General features: G+C 29.9%; 1 protein-coding gene across 1 annotated transcript; it reads right to left on the reverse strand.

Annotated features, from left to right (window-relative positions):
• Positions 1–10,642: 10,642 nt before the first annotated feature.
• LOC105961578 (phosphoenolpyruvate carboxykinase (ATP)) lies at positions 10,643–15,000 on the reverse strand. The gene is made up of 13 exons (XM_088815495.1): positions 14,789–15,000; positions 14,416–14,693; positions 13,914–14,095; positions 13,661–13,814; positions 13,484–13,568; positions 13,247–13,347; positions 12,868–13,166; positions 12,578–12,751; positions 12,415–12,480; positions 12,044–12,222; positions 11,785–11,954; positions 11,144–11,312; positions 10,643–11,019 (listed from the first exon to the last, which is right to left on the reverse strand). Exons 2-13 carry the CDS (start codon positions 14,652–14,654, stop codon positions 10,876–10,878), a joined length of 1,962 nt encoding a protein of 653 aa, XP_088671621.1. The 5' UTR covers positions 14,655–14,693; positions 14,789–15,000; the 3' UTR covers positions 10,643–10,875.
• Positions 15,001–20,925: the final 5,925 nt, after the last annotated feature.

Consider the following 20,925-nt stretch of genomic DNA (forward strand, 5'->3'; position numbering starts at 1 on the left):
AACTCATCACTTTTATTAAAAGAAATGTCACAATAAATATTGTACGAAATTTAATGTAATTAAATACAAAATTCAAAACATAATTCAGATATTATATTTAATTCATGAATATTTTATTATTGTTTAAGATATGTAGTAAATTTTTAGGGAGTATAAATATGTAATACTAGAGCATTTTTTATGGAGTGTTAAATATGGGTCCCACTTTTAGAGAGAGAGAGTAAATTGAATAGGTGACATGTGGACCCCATTGTTTAGGGAGTGTTTCGAACCGGCGGAAATCAGAAATTTCGTTTCGATTTCTACCCCTAAGGAGGATTTATTTGCACTCATATCCACACCAAAATAAATCTATACTATATATAAAAGGATGAAAGGCGTGGTGGTTTCCTCCCTTTTATATAGTGCCTATTATAGCCCTATATTACTCAATTGTAACATTAAGTGATTATGGCCAATTGAGTCATTAACAATTTAAATAATGAATAGATCAAATTATATTATCATTCTCTACAAAGAAAACATTAAAGAAATTCATTTAATTTAGTATTTTTATAAATTTGAAAAGTTTATTTACTAAAGATTAATCATCATAATATAAATTATGTATTACTTAATAATACGTATGGATTTCATGATTAAACTCGAAATTTAACAATTAGAATTTTTATTTTTGCACTTTTAAGTCAAATAAAAAATAAAAAAAATATTTTATTTAAGATAGAATGTAATTTCCTTTACCATTTTTGTAATATATCAATTGAAAATATAATCAAGATAGAGTTATTTCATTTTTTACTTTCTAGCCAAATAACAAATAACAATATTTTTACCATTTTTGTAATATATTAATTGAAAATACAATCAAGATAGAGTTATTTCATTTTTTATTTTCTAGCCAAATAATAAATAAACATTTTTTATATAAAATAGAATGTAATTTCATTTTCCATTTCGTTAATAAAAATAATTCGTTACAAGATAGAATGAATGTTATTTCATTTTAGGTTTTGTCTGAATATATTAATTCAAAATAATCAAAATTCAATGTTAATTTCATTTTTGTTTATTTCGCATACTTGGGGCCTGAATAATTAACCTAGATAACTTAAACTATTATTTATAATGTTAATATTTTTATCGTTTAGATAAAACTAATCTACTTTCTCGGTATTGTAATATATATGTATAATACATTAAGAGAATAAAGAAAAAAAATACTATAAACATATGAAAATTAGAAAGTATTCGGTATTATTATTCAATTTATTTTTATTTATGATATGGTAAAAAATTATAACTTGAATAATATTTACTCCCTCCATTCCATTTTAATTGTATTTTTGGGCTAACTCACACATATTAAGAAAACTAATAAATGTGCATGGATTCTGTAAATATCATAATAAACCACTAAAAAACCACTCTTATTTCGCACCCAAAATTGACTCTAATTGGCGAAGATGAAATTACAATGAGCTCGTAGGAAATTCAGATGTCATAGCCCATAAACAAATGTATTTCATAAGCTACAACTGAATGAAAAAAAAAAAGGAGATCAAACAGTAATGCACCTAAAACTAAACAAATGGACCAAACAGTAATGCACCTAAAACTAAACAAATGGACAAATACTAATACGTTTGGGAATGAAATATCTTCATTAATATCGTTTACACAGATGATGAATGGTTAGACTGATACGTCAAAGTGCTATATAAAACTAAGTCTGCAAGCATCCAACAAATTATATTTATTATTCAAGTAAATGAATTAACGAATGATGAAAATTGACAACGGGCAAGAAGAAATAAATAAACCAACAACATTAATAACAATTTGAGTAAAAAGAAATAGTAAAATAGTTTAATTGAGAGTGGAGAACTGTGAATTGCATTTCGCACCCAAAATTGACTCTAATTGGCGATTTGCATCATAATATTTCAAAAATTGCAAAGTCCACCCTCAAATGATATTTCTCATGGCAAACTACAGCCTACATTAAATTCTTATGATATTTTAACCAAAATTCAGTATGTCACGATAGTTTAACTTTTGAAGGAATTTTAATGTTTGATGTATATTATCGTTTTTATTTCATATTTTTATATTATTATTATTATACTTGAAAGATAGATAAGAAATATTAACTAATTATTTAATTTATTTATTTATTAATTAAAATTGAAATTACAATTTAATATATTTTATCTTTTTAATTTTCAAAATATGCATTTGGGGAAAAAAAAAGATCTTCATTATTGGGTTTTGCACAAATGATGCATGGTTAGATTGATACGTCAAAGTGTTATATAAAACTAAGTCTGCAAGCATCCAACAAATTCTATTTACTATTCAATATAAATGAATTAATGAATGATGAAAATTGACCACGGACAAAGAAATAAAAAAAACCAACAACATCAAGAACTATTTCAATACAAAAATAGTAAAATAGTAAAATTGAGAGTGGGGAATTGTGAATTGCATTTCGCACCCAAAATTGACTCAAATTGGCGATATGCATCCTAATATTTCAAAAATTACAAAGTCACACTCAATTGATATTTCTCATGGCAAACTGGAGCCTACATTAAATTCTTGTGAATTTTTAACCAAAATTCAGTATTTTGCAATAGTTTAAGTTTTGAATGAATTTTAATGTTTGATTGTATATTATAGTTTTTATTTCATACTTATATATTATTATTATTATTATACTTGTAAGATAGATAAAAAAAAATATTAACTAATTATTTTATTTTATTTATTTATTAATTAAAATTGAAAGTACAATTTAATATAATTTATCTTTTTAATTTTCAAATATAATTTTAAGAAAATATAATACTCCGAAAATAAAAATTATATTATTTATTTATTTATATTTTGTAGTAAGAATTTACTTACTATAGTATATTTGTTTTCAATTGTTGATTAAAAATATAATTACATTCTAACGTAAGGTTCTATATCATTTTAAATATATTAACTCCATTATTTATAAATGAAAATGAAACAATTTGAAAATAATTATCTCAAAAAAGGTGAAATATTTTTGAGAACTCTACATACGGATTTAAAACCTTTTAAATTAGAATGGATATTTAGGTCATTTTTCACCGCTAAAAATAATTTTGTTTAACACCTTATTCTGTTTTAATATATTTATTTTTCATCAGCTATGCCTTTTTTGTTTTCCCAAAATAACAATTTTCCACATCATTTTGTTTAATTTCTTCATTTCTTGTAATATATTTTGTAAGTTTATGAAAAACTGAGATTTTTGAATTATTTTGTACATTACAACTGAATCAAAATAAGAAGTTTCTGAAATTATATATTTTTACTGCACTATGAAACTCAAATAAATCATCAATTATGTTTTTAAATTCCTTATACAAATAAAATAATTAAAAAATATGAAGTAGGAAATAAAATATAAACAAGAATGATATTTTTTTTCAAAGTTAAAATATCGTGCTATATTAATTTTTTTGGTTAAAGTCTCACAAATAATTATGTAGGGTGCATTTTTCCATGAGATATATAATTTATGGGTGAACTTTGTCACTTTTAAAATCTTCGAGTTCAAAATGTCAATTAGTTTCAATTTTGAGGTGCAAAACACAATTAAGTCGGCTACATGGAAGAAATGTATGCAAGTTCCAGTAAAATAAATGCCAAAAAAATAACTAAGAAGCAAGTAAATATGATTCAATTTTTTTTGTAACAACGATGATAAGTAAAAAATGTAATAATTGAAATGAAAAGATAAAAAAATAACAGGGTCGTAAATATACATAGGAAAAACCGTATGAAACTATTTATCAATGATATTCTCTATATTCCAATCAATGTCACAAAATATTACTCTAATAACAATATAACTATCATATATAAATTATAATAGATAGAAAAATTAATACGACGCGTGCAACACACGCGCACCTTTCTAGTTCTCCAAAAAAGACAATCCCCCATTGTCTCTCGTCCAAAATACTCTTTACAATATAATTTACATAGATTTCATCGATAATGTCCCAACTTAAAAAATATTGCACATTGACCCTGAATTTTAACAAATATATCACATTAAATCTCATTTTCATAATTTCTTGAAAAATAAACTTTTTTTGAATTTTTATTCTGGCCACTGACTTGGATTGACTGCCGATCTCCGGCATTTGACTTTTTTTTTGTTTCCATTTTCTTTACCAACCAACATAGTAATTTTACTCTCTTACACAGTAAAATTATTGTGCGAGATAATAATATTACTGACCTGACTCATATAGTAACAATGGAGGCTGAGACAATTATTATTGTTTCAGAGAGTAAAATTACAGTTTGAGATAGTGATATTGCAGGCTGAGACAGTAATATTACTGTTTGAGACAATATTATAATAATAACACTGTTGTAAATAGTATGGAATGTGTGGTTTCCTAACATAACCACTTGATGGTTTTCAACTTCCCACTAGTTTATTAACTTCCCATATCTATATATGGTGTAAGTGGCGATGTAACTTCTACGTAACTTCCACATGTAACTCCTTTGTAACTTCCCGGTGGCTACCACCTATATAAATGAGAAACACTCCCTCCCCACGTATCCCACAATTTTCTCTCTACGGATTCTTGTTCTTTGCATTCTCTCTTTCTCTCTTTGTCTTGTTATTTACATTCTTATGTATTTCCACAAACACAAACCAAAGAGCTAGATAAATAGGCCATTTTACAACACGTTATCAGCACGAAATGCTCGTTGTGATCGTGGAAAGACAATCGTTCGTGGGACTAGGATACTTGAAGAATTTGTGATTCAGGAGCTCGTGAAAAATGAACCATTTTTGGCACGTGGATGCTTGAAGAACTTGTGATTCGAGTTCGTTCGTGAAATGGTAATCTTGTTCGATGAATACAATATATTCTTCAACATTTAGGTTTAAGCATTTCAAGTAAGCCGTAATCCCTTGCAATTTCGATTTCGTAAGAGATGCACTAGATCTATTTAATGGCATGAAATGCATGAAGTACATATTTATCTTCAAGTCATTACTTCATTTATCCTGTGGATAATTTCAAAATATGATGTGATTCGTAATTATTGGAAGCATGCTTAATTATGTTATAGTATGGTATAAATATCACAATGATTGTTTTTGGTATGTGGTGTAGCAAATTATTTTATCATTTGCATTCATTTCGGATTCAATGAATAGCGACGATAAATGTGTGATTGTATATTGTCAAAGGATTATAATACCTTGCTGGTTTATTTTATGTTTCGAGGATTTGATATGAAATTGTATTATGAATGTTTTATCATAATATTTAGAATACAGTGCACTAAGAAGCTTATGAATAAATATGCACTGTAGAATGAGGGGTGAATATATTTGATGATGAATGTGAAATTGTTTATGTTTCTTACTGAACGTGATTGTAGCCATATTAATAGAATTTGTTTCTCGGTTGAATTTGTATTGCATGAATTGTTAGAAAATTTTGCTACAATAACTTGGTCATTTCATTTTAAGATGATCTCATGCACTGCTGATACTTGATAGCATTATGGATCTATTTAGTTAATTCATGATTACCTACTGGAATAATTTCAGAATTAGTTCGTGGAATTTATATGAGATTGTACATGCTATATATTGTTTATATTATTTAGCATGTTATATTTTATATATTTGACAATTTACAAAGTCTTAATTGCATGAAGATTTTGGTCTATCTCTAATGGAGAATTCTATTCAATTGATCCATATCTGCCATATGTAATTTTGTGATATGAAAATGGGAAACAATATTTCGTTCGTCGTTATGGTTTATCGTATGTAATCCATGAATGTGTATGAACATGTGGTGTATAAATTATTAGACCGGAAGTTCTAATATGTGCAAAATATTCATGAAATTGTTTATGGAGGTTACATTCCCATAAAACAATAATACTCCTTATTGTATTTGATTTGAGATAAAACACATGAGCAAACTCAAGTTTACCCAACTTGATGTATCTGGTGAAAGTTATATTAGTTGGAGAATGGATGTTAAGATCCATACGCTTAGTGGCCAATTGAGAATGATTGTTTTCGAGGATAGGTAAAGCCCACAAGGCTGAGACTATGTTCTGATTACGAGATAATTAGATGATATCCTTCGCCTGGACTATTCATCAAACGATGGGTTCCCATAAATAATGGGATAACCTGACTAGTCATTTTGATTACCAAAAGATAATATACTTGCCGGAAGCAAGGAACAAGTGAATTCATAAACGATTTGTATATGAATTTTAAAATCTGAATAGAGCTCAAAATCAGAACATAGATATATGTTTTATATATGGTGGATCTAAGAATTGGTCGCGCACCTGAAGAGCGAGGAACGTTGGGGCTGGAGATGCAAATAATAATGCACCAGCATAGACTGAGTTAGTAAAGGTAATTTTTTTTCAATATATAGTCCATCGCTCAGCTTCCATACTTGGGCACATCTGACCAAATAACCCATGTTGGGATATGATTGAACTGTTGATTTCATGAATTATGTTTATTTTATTACTCGGGTTTATTATTTTATTGAATTTCAATCATCTTACTTCATATGCTCATGTTAGGAACCATGTTCATATTTTGATTATGTCTAGTTTATGCTCTAGACCAGATATTTATGCTCTAAGTTAATTATTATGGTATTCAGTGGTGTTTGCTTGATGAATTTATTTAGTACCTGAAGGACTGAATATATATGATTAGATTTATATAACTCTATAGACATGACATGTGGGGATAAATGTCTGGCAGATAGTGCAACAACACATACTATCCTGAGAGATATGTTGTACTTAATTAATTTCATGTCTATTTGTAGCAAGACCTCTTTGATAACTAAATGAGGCACATGTAGTTTTGATAGATGGTTATGATAATGTCCAAATTATGTATCTATGGCACAATTTTGCCCATTAAAGTAGCTCATTTTTCTCCACGTTCCAGTAGAACGTTGTTAAACTTTAAAGATATTTGAGCTAATGGTTATTTTGTTGAAACCATTGAAGACAAGAAATCGAGTATATGTGCACCATCTCTAATGTGTACGGCCAAAAGCGTACATTGGGAAAATTAGAGGAATTTTCAAACACGGTTATATAGAACAACAATTTGTATGCCAGAGGCATAAGTTGTCGATTGCTCGAAGTTAAGTAATTTGATTATATGTCAACATACGCACATACATGTAATGATTCAATACATTTCTTGGAGGTAATCCAATGAGATATATGTGGACTATGTATCACCATCTTCAACTAAAATTTAGAACCTTAGACATGCGATCTCTTACCCGCTCAAATTGCGGACTATCACTTTGATGAGACTGTCTTCCGGCGTTAGGGGGAGGAAAGAACGTCCGCACTACCTTTCCTGAAGAACGGCGTGAAATCGTGTGGGACGACCCCACAGTGTCTCATCAAGATCCGCTACATCAGAGAATTGATACATAGATTAATAGATCATCCATACTAACGTTCCTGCAGAACGACGTGAAGTCGTGTGGGATGATAATATAGATTTGCAAGTAATGTGCATCGTAACGTTCCCGAAGAACGGCGTCAAGTCGTATGCGACGACCTAGAAATCTGCAAAGAACGTCCATACTAATGTTCCTAAAGAACAACATGAAGTCGTGTAGAACGAATAATGCCAGACTTATTCTCTGATTTGAAAAAGTGACGAGATCTCAAATAAGCCAGCAATGACAGATGTCCTAGAAGGATAAAATATGGGTAGGCCATCAATCCCTGCTAACCAATCTTGCCTCCCTGCCTAGAAGAGGGGGAGAGCAATGGGATCAAAGGATTCTCATCTCCAGAAGAGAATAATGCCCAACATCGAATCCGGTTAGCACAAGTACCAATGGGATCCCACCTGATCCATCTCATAAAACAATTCTAGAATATGGATTCGTCTAGGAGACGAAGTTGGGGGACGCCTCGACATCAATATCCATTCCCGAGAATAGGAAAATCTCAGTTAGTTATTCATGCAAATGAGATGTTGTATCAGGCTGAAATGATCATCGATGACAAATTTCCTTACACAATAACTACTGAACTTTTTATTGGGTGATGATATATAACCTTGATCAAATAAGTGTAAACAAAGGGATGGTCCGCCGAAATGAGAAAATAAACAATACGAGCTGAATTTGATTCCTTGATAAAATGAAGAGTGTAGAGACCAGTAGTTCCTACAACTCCTTGAATTTCACCCATGGAATATAAGTGAGTACTCACAAAGGAATGAAATGAGATTGGGAACCAGAAGATTCATCTCATAGCTCAAATGAGATTGGGAACCAGAAGATTCATCTCATAGCTTAAACGAGATTGGGAGCCAGGAGACTCATCTCATAGCTCAAGGAATGAAATGAGATTGTGAACTAGAAGATTCATCTCATAGCTCAAATGAAATTGGGAACTAGAAGATTCATCTGATAGCTTAAATGAGATTGGGAGCCGGGAGACTCATCTCATAGCTCAATCAATGAAATGAGATTGGGAACCAGAAGATTCATCTCATAGCTCAAATGAGATTGGGAACCTGAAGATTCATCTCATAGCTTAAATGAGATTATTGGGAGCCAGAAGACTCATCTCATAGCTCGAACGAGATTTGGAGCCAGAAGACTCATCTCATGGTATAATGATTTATGGACAAATGAGATTGGGAGCTCGAAGACTCATCTCATAATTCAAGAATTCCTCAGCATCCTGAGATTGATTTTAAAGAGGTATACTCTTTTATGGTAAATGTTATTAAATACGTGGTCACAAAGTATCTACTGAGAATCTAGATACAAGTATTTATATGAAAGTTCTAGAAGGACTTCGATTTCCCGAAGCAATTAGTTCCAGATCACGGAACATAAACTCAGTTGGGCTGAGACGTTCACTTTAATTATGACTAGAAATATTCCAGAAAAATATAGGACAATTGCCTAAGTGAACAATTGCTCGGAAGAGAATATGTGAACAATAACTGGTTTTGATTGTTCCTATTACTACAATTTATATAAAGGACATAAACTTGATTTAGACTTGAAGTCAAGTAAGAAAAACTCAATTGTTGAAAATTTGAGTTCAAGATCAAAGATCTAAATGAGACTAATTTGTTGTCACTACCAACTTAAAATTTATCATGTCAATTATATTTATGTCCATCAATCGAATTACATCGAGAAGATGTTATGGATAAAGATATATTATCGAGTAACACCTATGGGAGTTGGAAAGTGGAATAGGTCCAATGATTCATTCCATCCCATGGAGAAGGACGAGGAAGTGTTAGCACCAGAAGTGCCATATATAAATGCAATATATGCATTATTATGCTTAACTCCATGTACTCGATATGATTTAGCTTTTTCGGTAAATTTATTAGGTAGACTTATCTCACCTTACCGAAACCCCTATACATCAATGAATGATGCGAAAACTTGTGATTTATATTGGCATTGACTAGAAGTCATATCCACATAAAGATCATTTCCAATCTATGGTTTAGTATTGGGAAAACAGCTATGTCTTGGGGTTCTATGAAATGTACCTTAGTTGTCACTAGGTCAAATCATGCATGATGTTTGCTTCACGAGATAGTGAGTGAATGCACATGGCCTGAAGCCATGATTAGGCATGTTCGAGATTTTTGTGAATTGGCTACCACAAAAGATCCTAAGAGATTGTATTTAACTGCATTGAGAAAATGAAGACGAGCTTCATTAAATGTGACAACTCCAAGAACATAGTTATGAGGTTTTCTTCAATCAACAATAATAAGAGCTCAAACAATAATGATTCAATAGATCATGAAACATGATAACTACGCTGACTTATTCACTAAGTTTTCGCCTGAAGTCACTTTGGAAAAGTATGTTAAGGATGCTGACTTGCGTAGATTATACAAGCTCGCTCCCTTGTAGACATCAGGGGGAGTTAACTTGAGGGGGAGTACCCTGTAGGTACTCAGTATCCAGAAGATACCCGAGTGCCCTGTTGTACTCTTTTTCCTTCGTGCGAGGTTTATTTTTCCCATAGGGTTTTAGTTACTCGACAAGGTTTTAATAAGACAACATTTGTTGATTGAAAAGATTGCGTGTTGTACTCTTTTTCCTAACCGAGATTGTTTTTTCCCAATGGGTTTTATGACTCGGAAGGTTTTAACGAGGCAACACAAAAAACACAATAGTGGTTTGATAGGAACCCAAGGGGGAGTGTTGTAAATAGTATGGAATGTGTGATTTCCTAACATAACCACTTGATGGTTTTCAACTTCCCACTAATTTATTAACTTCCGATATCTATATATGGTGTTAGTGGCGATGTAACTTCTACGTAACTTCCACATGTAACTCCTTTGTAACTTCCCGGTGGCTACCACCTATATAAATGAGAAACACTCCCTCCCCACGTATCCCACAATTTTCTCTCTACGGATTCTTGTTCTTTGCATTCTCTCTTTCTCTCTTTGTCTTGTTATTTACATTCTTATGTATTTCCACAAACACAAATCAAAGAGCTAGATAAATAGGCCATTTTACAACAAACACAATAATATGACTGAAAATGAAAATAGTTTAAAAAATAAATGTTTAAAAAAACAAAACAATAGTGGAGACCGGCGATCAACGACGGCTGACCTGCCGGAAACATAAAAATAAAATACAAAAGGGGAAACTGAGGAATTATTAATCAATCGCTATTACCAACCGAGAGAAATTACTAGGGAAAATGATAAAGGAAACAAAATTAAAAAAAATATATACTAGCCTCTCTTTATTTATGTTTGAAGCGAAAGAATTAGAAATTGGGTCCAGCAGCGAGGATGTCCTGAGTGAGATTGTTGTCAGCTCCAATTTTGTAGTCAAGAAATACCTCAAAATTCTTCTTAAATAGACCTCCCAGCTTTAGCAGTGTCTCATTGTATGCATCCTTGTCCGACCACTGCAATAAATAATCCAACGTACAATTAATGAACTAGGAATTAAACAATTATTACAACTAATCTATATATATATATATGTATATATAGACACACACACACATGAAACAAGATGTATGTATATACCGTGTTAACGGGATCTAAGATTTCTGAAGGCACACCCTCAACTTCATTTGGAATCTCAAGCCCAAATACTTTTGTCTTTGTATAGTTTGCTTGCAAGAGCGAACCCGAGTGTATCGCGTCGATTACTTTCCGAGTGTAGGCTAACTTAATGCGGCTCCCCGATCCATAGCTGTACGTATAACATGGGAGACACCTCGTGTTTTATGATTTGTTTTTTTTCCAATATTAAGAACTATCACTTCATAATTTCAAGGCACCACAATTTTTTCTTTGAAGTTTACTCTGTTATCAATGAAGTGTGATATAAAGAGAAAATGATAAATCATATAAAAGGGTAAGTTTGTCAAATAATAACATTGTCCTAGGAAATCAAACTATTTAACAACTTTCTTAATTAGTGTTCATCAACCTTAAACGACACTTAATTTCAATATAGAAAGAGTATTATCACCTTTTCCAGACGATTTGCTTTTTCTTTTTTTCTCTTTTCTTTTTCTGTTTATTTTTTTAATAAAAATGATCCCGATTTAGATTGTGTAAGTTTATGGAGGATCATAATTTTGGAAATCGGAATATAAAACCTATTATATATGTATATATAAAATAATGCAATGAAAAGTTTGAGAACTATATTGACGTACCTTCCACCGGACCAGCCGGTGTTAACTAGCCATCCAGTGGCTCCGTGTTTCTGCATTTTATCGGCCAACATTGCAGCGTACTTGGTCGGGTGGAACATAATAAATGCCGCACCAAAGCATGCAGAAAATGTTGCTGTAGGCTCCTTTATTCCATCCTCTGTTCCAGCAACCTACGTACACACATTCATTTATTACATGCATAAGTATACTTCTATCAAAAAAAGAAGAAAAAAAAAAGAGGGGATTGGATTGCATTTACGAGGGCAGTATATCCGCTTATGAAGTGATACATGGTCTGGGCCATGGTTAGCTTGCTAACAGGGGGAAGCACACCAAATGCATCGCATGCCAGTAGAATCACATTTTTCGGATGCGGCCCCACACACGGTATCTTTGCATTTGGAATGTATTCTATCGGATACGCTGCTCGTGTGTTTTCTGCAACCATCACACAAAAACTTAAAACTAAAACAACAATAAAAGGTAATTCTCTTTTACTAACCATGATTGCTTAATTTTTCTTCAATTTATTCCCAAAAAAATAGAGAAAACTGGAACGATACAGAGATGATTAACATGCCTCGAGAAAAAGGATTATTTGTCTTTGCATAATGAAATTCATGTATATACCTGTCACAGATTTGTCCGTGTAGTCCACTAATCGAGTGTGCTCTTCAAACACAACATTTTCCAGTACTGAAACAGAACGAAAGAATCGGTGAATATAAACCAATTATTATATACGGTATTTACATGCATCACTAGAATATGGAAGAATTATATATATATATACCAGATCCAAATTTAATTGCATTCCAAATATCAGGCTCCTTCTCTCTAGACAAGTCAATGCACTTGGCATAGCAACCACCCTCAATGTTGGATACACCATTGTCGCTCCAGCAATGCTCGTCATCTCCAATCAAGTACCTGTTTTGATCCGTAGATAGTGTTGTCTTCCCCGTACCTTAATAAAAAAAAAGAAAAAAAAGGAATACGAAAAAAATAAGGGTAATTACGGCCATCCCCCTGAGATATAAATATAATTAAAGAGATGTGTAGTATTTGTAAATAGTACAATACCAGATAAACCAAAGAAGAGGGCGACATCTCCGTTTTTGCCCATATTGGAACCGGAGTGTAAGGAGAGGATTTGGCGCTTAGGCATTAGATAATGCATAAGACTGAAAAGACCTTTCTTCATTTCACCTGCATATTGTGTGCCCAATATCACCATTTCCCTTCTTCCAAGATTTATGTCTATGCTTGTCGATGATGTCATGTAATGCGTGTATCGATTGCATGGGAACATTCCCGCGTTGTATATTGTGAAATCCGGACTACCAAAGTTCTCTAGCTCTTCTGGAGTTGGTCGGATGCACCTGTGTCCAATTTTATTAATATATATGGTTACATTGTCCAAAATATATATATAATTAATGAATTTTATTCGTTTACTCACATGTTGTGCATAAACAGAGAATGGTAGGCCCTTGCGGATACGATTCTAACTTTGATGCGATGCTCTGGATCCCAGTTCAGGAATTGATCGTTCACGTAAACCTGATCAACAAATACTTAATTTATTTTACTAATTTTTACTATTTAAGCTAGATTATTGATTACTGAAAAAATTGTTTACTAATCATCGGTGGCGGAGCCAGCATAGAGTATATGGGGTCTCGGCCCCCCAACATACCTTTTCTAAAGAGCATAAATAATCCACAGCTCTTTCTCTATTAACCATGAAAGTGTGCTCGTCCATTTCGATATTGGGTGAACCCCTATCAGAATCATCAAATTAAAACACAGTTGAATAATAATTTATTTCTGGAGAAGAATATATATGATTGAAGATATATAAATAAACACTTACTTTCCCCACCAAAGATCATCCCCATTGTTTTCACCTTTGACGACGCGCTTGTCTTTCGGGGATCGCCCCGTTTTGGCCCCCGATAGGGTCGCCATTGCTCCAGTCGATGTGATGAAAGATCCCTTCTCGTATTTTATGGCTTGTTCGTAAAGTTCTACATATCATTTATATTCATGCATGATGGATCATGTGTGTGCACACATAGAATATTATTATAGGGAATAAAAGAGTGAATGAATGAATATGTAATTACCAGGGGGAGAGAGGTTATAGAGAATGTGAGTGAACTTAAGGGCGCTGTCACTATTGTTAGGAGCAGGAGTGACATCAGCAGTAGTCTTGTGGCTCACAGGTGCTGATTTCTCACTCCTTGATCCCGGATCTCCCTTCACCAACTTCGGCCCCGTTTCCCTCGTCAGCGATGCCAGTGATGCACTGTTTTTACATGATGCCAATTTCGTATATTAATTCATAATAAAGTGAAAACCGATCGCATGCATATATATATCGGAATAAATATGGATGGATACTTTAATATAATTTTTGTTCCTACCAAAAAATAATTCAAAACACAAGAATTCGTGTTTTTTTTCAAAAGTCAGTTTTTGTTTCTCAATCAGAATCAGCGAAATTCGAAAATTCCATCCAGATACCGTTGACGTACACATATTAATTAATATATAAATAATCGTGCATGCACGTGTCTATCCGTACGTAAATAGAAGATGTTATTATTATTAATATGTTTATGGTACCTAATGGATTGGAGCTGTTGTTTCTGAATCTGTTCATCCGGCCGGGCGGGGGAAGGGGCGAATAAGCCCAAAACACCGACTGTGGGAGTGGTGGGGGCCGATTTTTTAACCTGAAGTGAATGCAATTCATCTACTGTCTGAGCTTTCACCGGCTTCGCACTGTCATCGTGGCATATTATATTCTCGTCGGCCGCCTTCTTATCTGTCTGAATTTTCGGCAATCCATTCTTCCCACTCATGTTTAATTTACTCCCCTTTTTTATATATATTAACAATTCCTGCAATAAACGTATATATTATATATGTACCTCAGTTGTTAATTAATGTTTGTGAAATCTGAATGAGGAAATGAAATGGGGTTGGATAACTTAACTGATTAATCAAGAAAGTTTACAAGTTATAATTCGGTGTGACCGTAAGAGTGGTGTTTTTTTTTTTTTTTTTCTTTTCTTTTTTAACTTTTTGTGGTTAAAGAGTGTTGATACTTATATGAGTTGTAAGGAAAACATTCAAGAATTGGGAAAAGTCAATCCTTAATTTCGCCGAAAAAATATGAGTATGTGCACATACTTTAAAACTAATGTCTTCATTACTACAAACAATATCTCCTACATTTGTTCTACATTCAACCAGATGTTGTCTTTTCTTCTAGGCAGTTAACAGCAATTGCTTAGGCCTCCAAATATATATTTCTATTTTTGTATCAGTATTTTAATAATTTTACAAATTTTCCCTAACATTGATTTTCTTTTTCGAAAAGTCTAAAGTCAATCAATCTATATATAATATAAAAGATGAACTATAGAGTCAATGAACGGGACATATGTCAAATTGCTTATGTTATTTGCTCAAATATAATTCCTTAGTTGACACTCAGTTGATGATGTCTAGACAGTTGTCAATTACTTAGTTGACATTTGTATTTTGGTATGTATTTAAGTTGTTTCATATTTACCATTTGCACATTCATTTAAACATTAAGGCAATTTGCTATAGGTCCCTCTATATTATAATTTATGTATATAGATCCAAGCTAAAATCTTAATGTTTTAATAAATTAATAATATTTATTGTGGCAAAAATACCCTTAAGTCAAATCAAATCAAATCCCAAAAAATCTCCCTATTAAAACAAATTCTCAAACATCTCTCTTCTAAATATTAACTTAAAAATTAAATTAATTTGTACAAAACATATACTATTTATTTTACAAACTCATACTCTAAAAACGCCACTGCCGCCGCGCCACCGCCTATGACTTTGTGAACTGCAAATAGCAAACTTAAAATTAGAATTTGTATTATTGAATTGCAAACGACAAAATACCTATGATTTTGCCAAATGCAAACAGCAAACCAAAATTTTTTTTCCAGAATTTGCATTATTGAATTGCAAACAAAAACTACCTATAAATTCGCCAAATGCAAACAGCAAACAGTAAAAAAAAAAAAAAAAAACCATCAGAACTTGCATTATTGAATTGCAAGCAATAAACTACCTATGATTTCGCCGAATGCAAACATCAAAATGAAAAAAAATTCAACATCATTAAATTTTTTTTGTGGAGGGGGAGGGGATACTTGTTGTCCTCTTTAATTCAAGAAAAAAAACAGAGAAGGAAGAGAGAGAGAGAGAGAGAGAGAGAGAGAGAGAGAGAGAGAGAGAGAGAGAGAGAGAGAGAGAGAGAACGTGAGATTGAAGAGAAAAATAGTGATATATGAGATTTGTTTTCTTATTAATTGAGGGTGTTTATGTCCATATACTATTTCATTTTTTATTTTTTTTATATTCTTTTTTACCAATGCCTATATTAATCTAGCAACTAGGATATCCGTCTACATAAGTCCAAAATAAGGAGGGTCTAACAAATTTCCCCTTAAACATTAGCACATATACATATTCTTTCATGAATTTTATATTTAAAATGTCGAAACATATTATCTTAATTAATTTTTCGGAAAAAATGTAGTATTTTGATTGTCTTTTTTTGTATTATTTTATTTAAAATTTTAATTTAAACATTTATGTTAATAAATTTGTAATTTAAATATACATTTGAATAGTTTATGAATTTTTTAATACACGTGGATAATTTATGTAATCTATATATAATATAAAAAGAGGATCTATGCTCTCAATGATTGACATGTGGCAAATGATGATGTCATTTGTCAAAATTGCTTAGTTGGAGTTCAATTGATGAGGTGGATTCTTCAATTGATTAGGTGGCATTTTTATTTATGGATGTTTTTAAGTTTTTTCCTATTTTAAATTTACACAATCATTAAATAATTGCCACATGTATATATATTATTTCCAAAGTTAATATTTTATAAATTCGAAATAAAAAAATCTTATTTGTATTTTCAGTATTTCAAAATATATTTATTTAAAAAAAATCATGAAACTCAATTTTTTTACGAATATTCAAATAATTTTCAAATTTTTTTTTTAAAATACTAAAATATTAAAATAAAGGAATATGTTGTTGTTGTTTTTTTTTTGTTTTTTTTTTTAAATTTTCAATATTTTAGAATATTCGAATATCCATTCCATTAAAAATAATAATAAAAAAGTGTTTTATTTTTTAATTGAACTATTTAATAAATATACACTATTTTTTGTATATAATTTTTATTATATCATATTTCAAATTAAAAATTATTATACTATTTAATAAATATGCAATATTTTGAAATTTGAAAATTTAATAATTTAAATGCAGTATATTTTAACAATTTAAAGCATATTTGTTGTTTTTTAAATTTTTTGTGATCTCCAACCCGCAATTGTTAGGACAAGAAATTATTTTCTAAATGCAGTAGTTTTAAAGTATATTTCGAAAACACTATTTATTATATAATATGTTTCGAACTATAAACCGGATTATGCATTATATTTGTCAATTACTATTTCAAATAAAATATCAAATCACCAATACAAAGGAATCTTTAATATTCCAAGATTCCTTCATATCATCTTCGTATCTTCATATTTAATGTTTTTATATTGCAAGATTTTTTTCCACAAGTTATTATTTTATTTTTTTGGGTTGAATCCTTTATTTGTTTGATTTGATTTGATTTACTAATATATAAATCTTTTGAATTTTTAAATTTTCCATAGAATTAAGTTCATTTTCAATACTATATAAACCCCTCAATGTTCATTTCATTTTTATCTACCACCATTCGATTACAAAGTGCACAATGTTCGTATTATACAGTTTTATATTACATTTTTTTTATAATTATTTTTATATATACATATTAGTACTATTTGTATTTCTTTCTTTTGGGTTTTAATTTTAATATACTTTTTTAATTGTTTTCATGCAATTAAATTTATCTACACACATGGTCGTTCGTACTTTATGAAGATCAAAAAAACTGTTTGCGCTCATTTCAAACAATGTGTTGTTTGCAACGCGTATTTTGATCCTAATTTCAATCCATGTATGTGTGTCTCATGTAGGGAATCAATCAAAGTCGTTTAACGCTCTGGATCTTGCATTGTATGTTCCTTGAAAATATAGTATTTTTACAATTAAAAATTTACATTAACATCATTCCATGTATTTTGATATCATACTAATTTTCATTTATTTTAATTCTTGCAAATATAGTATATTTATAGACTTAAATGTTTAAACCGAATTGAAAAATTTAATTTTTATATATTACAAAATTTATATTTTTATTATTAAAATACAAAAACAAATGTATGTATATTTCATATATTTTGATTTTTTTCTAAAATTTGGCTATGCATTTATTATATAAATCATTTCTCTATAATATGTATATTATATACCATAATATCATAAGTTTTTATCATTTCAATATATGATAATATCATAACAAGTTGAGTTTATTGCGAGATTTTTTGATAATATATACGAATTGCATAATATAGACTATGCATGATATCTATTAGTATGTCTGAGTCATTTCCATATTTTATAATATATATTATACACGTTTCTTCCATTTAATGTTTCATGAATTATTTAATTAATAAAATGATGACATGTCCTTAATTCATCTCATGTGTCCATTTGATTGGTTTAGAAAATTAATTAAAAAACACGTCATCATTTTGTATAATTGTACATGTCATTTATTATAATTATTAACTAATATAATATATTAATTTGTAAGAAATTACCGATCAAAGCATTAACAAATTAGCACCAATTTTAATTTCACATGTATCACACACATACACACACAGACACACACACATATATATATATATATATAAGGATATAATTTTATAAAGTGTAATATCCTACATAATTATAAAATCATACGTGTAAATCAATTTCATTTGTATATTAATAGGGATAAATTATGAAACCCCCTGAACTTAGGCTAATTTAAGAAAAAATATCCCCACATATTCGTAATTACCAGAGTTTCCGTGATAATTATTTTCGTGTTACATTGACCCCCTTACAGTATGACTTTTCACGGAATTTTTTTTTATTACTTGAAATATTTCCCGAAAAATAATTATTCTACCCTGCACATGCGACAAAAATTACCATAAGGAGCACTTTATACGGAATCTTAATTTATTCTTTTTAAATAACACCTTCACAACTTTTTAATATTACCTTTACCCCCCCTAAGGGTATTTTTTGTATTTAAAAAGTAGAATAAAAAATATATGGAAAAAAAAAAGTTTTCGTAAAAAATCACACCTTAAGGGGGTCGTGTGGATAGAAACAAACATTATGGGAATTTCGGTAATTACCGATAAATAGGGGTGTTTTCCATAATTTAGCTCCAGGAGGATTTTCATAATTTATCTTATTAACAACGATTATTGTTCTCTTTACGTCTTAACGTTTGCTTATTATACCCTTATAAAATTTTAAATAATTTTAATGTCCGTTTGGTAATATAATTAAATATTAATTTCTAATACATTTAATATGTGTTTTTTGATATTTCAGCTACCACACATAAGGAAGTTGACATAAAGGTTGCGAGATTGAATATAATTGTTTTTATACAAAATAATAGATCATTGCAAAAAAACATTGATACAAAATCAGAATTAGGATTGTGATTAGTATTAGCATTAGAATTAATATTATAATTAATATTCTTTGAATTAGTATTAGTATTAAACTAGGATTAGGATTCGGATTTATATAGTATTAGAATTTATATTAGGATTAGGATTAGAATTATGATTAATATAAGTATTATAATTAAAATTAAGATTATGATTATGATTAGTACGACAATTAGTGACATGTATTAGTATTAGGATTATGATTAGTGTTAGGATTAGGATTAAGATTAGAATTATAATTAGAATTAGAATTAGAATTATAATGAACATTAGCATTAGCATTAGCACTATTAGTATTAAAATTATTAGGGTTGGGATTAGAATTATGATTAGTGTTAGGAATAGGATTAGAATTAGGATTAGGATTATAAGAATCATGATTAGTGTTATGAATAGGATTAGGAATATGATAAGAATTTGGATAATATTAGGATTACAATTATAATTAACATTAGCATATCCAGATTATCATTAACATAAATATTAGTATAAGCATTAGTACAACAAATTAGCATTAACATTAACAATACTAACATATTAGTATTAGTAATATAATAAATATTTGTATCAGTATTAGTATCGGTATTAGTATTAGTATTAGTATTAGTATTAATATTAGTATTAGTATTAGTATTAGTATTAGTATTAGTATTAGTATTAGTATTAGTATTAGTATTAGTTAGTTTTAGTACTAGTATTAGTATTAGTATTATAGTATTAGTATCAGTATCAGTATTAGTATTAGTTTTAGTATTAGTATTAGTATTAGTATTATAGTATTAGTATCAGTATCAGTATTAGTATTAGTATTAGTATTAGTATTAGTATTAGTATTAGTATTAGTATTAGTATTAGTATTAGTATTAGTATTAGTATTAGTATTAGTATTAATATTAGTACCAGTACCAGTATCATTATCAGTATCAGTACTAGTTTTAGTATTAGTATTAGTATTAGTATTAGTATTAGTATTAGTATTAGTATAAGTATTAATATTTGTAGGATTATGACCAGTAATAGTATTTGTATTTGTAGGAATACGATTAGTAACAGTATTAGCATTAGTATTAATACTAGTATTAGTATTAGTATTAGTATCAATATTAGTATTAGTATGAGTATCGATATTAGTATCAGTTTTAGTATCGATATTAGTATCAATATTGATATTAGTATTGATATATGTATTGGTATCGGTTTTGGTATATGCATTGGTATATCAATAATGACGTATACGTCTTATCTCGTTTGCAATATTTATACGTTGTATTGTTGTTTGATTAATGTGCATCACTAATTGAACGTCGTTAGTGATAAACTTGAAGGTTATTTGAATATCTATTGTGTTACTTCTGTGCTACCGTGTTTGTTGTTAAATTTGTTTTTTTGCAGAAGATTGACATGGTGTAGTAGATTGCATTCCAC

The sequence above is a fragment of the Erythranthe guttata genome, chromosome 3 (assembly GCF_056151865.1).
Source record: "Erythranthe guttata isolate IM_541 chromosome 3, IM_541, whole genome shotgun sequence".
Classification (NCBI taxonomy): Eukaryota; Viridiplantae; Streptophyta; class Magnoliopsida; order Lamiales; family Phrymaceae; genus Erythranthe; species Erythranthe guttata.

Coding starts and splice junctions, on each gene's coding strand:
- LOC105961578 (XM_088815495.1), bottom strand. CDS start 14,654: ATGAGTGGGAAGAATGGATTGCCGAAAATTCAGACAGATAAGAAGGCG. Junction 13,167..13,246: donor TCTCTGTTTATGCACAACAT/GTGAGTAAACGA, acceptor AATTGGACACAG/GTGCATCCGACCAACTCCAG. Junction 11,955..12,043: donor TAAGCGGATATACTGCCCTC/GTAAATGCAATC, acceptor GTGTGTACGTAG/GTTGCTGGAACAGAGGATGG.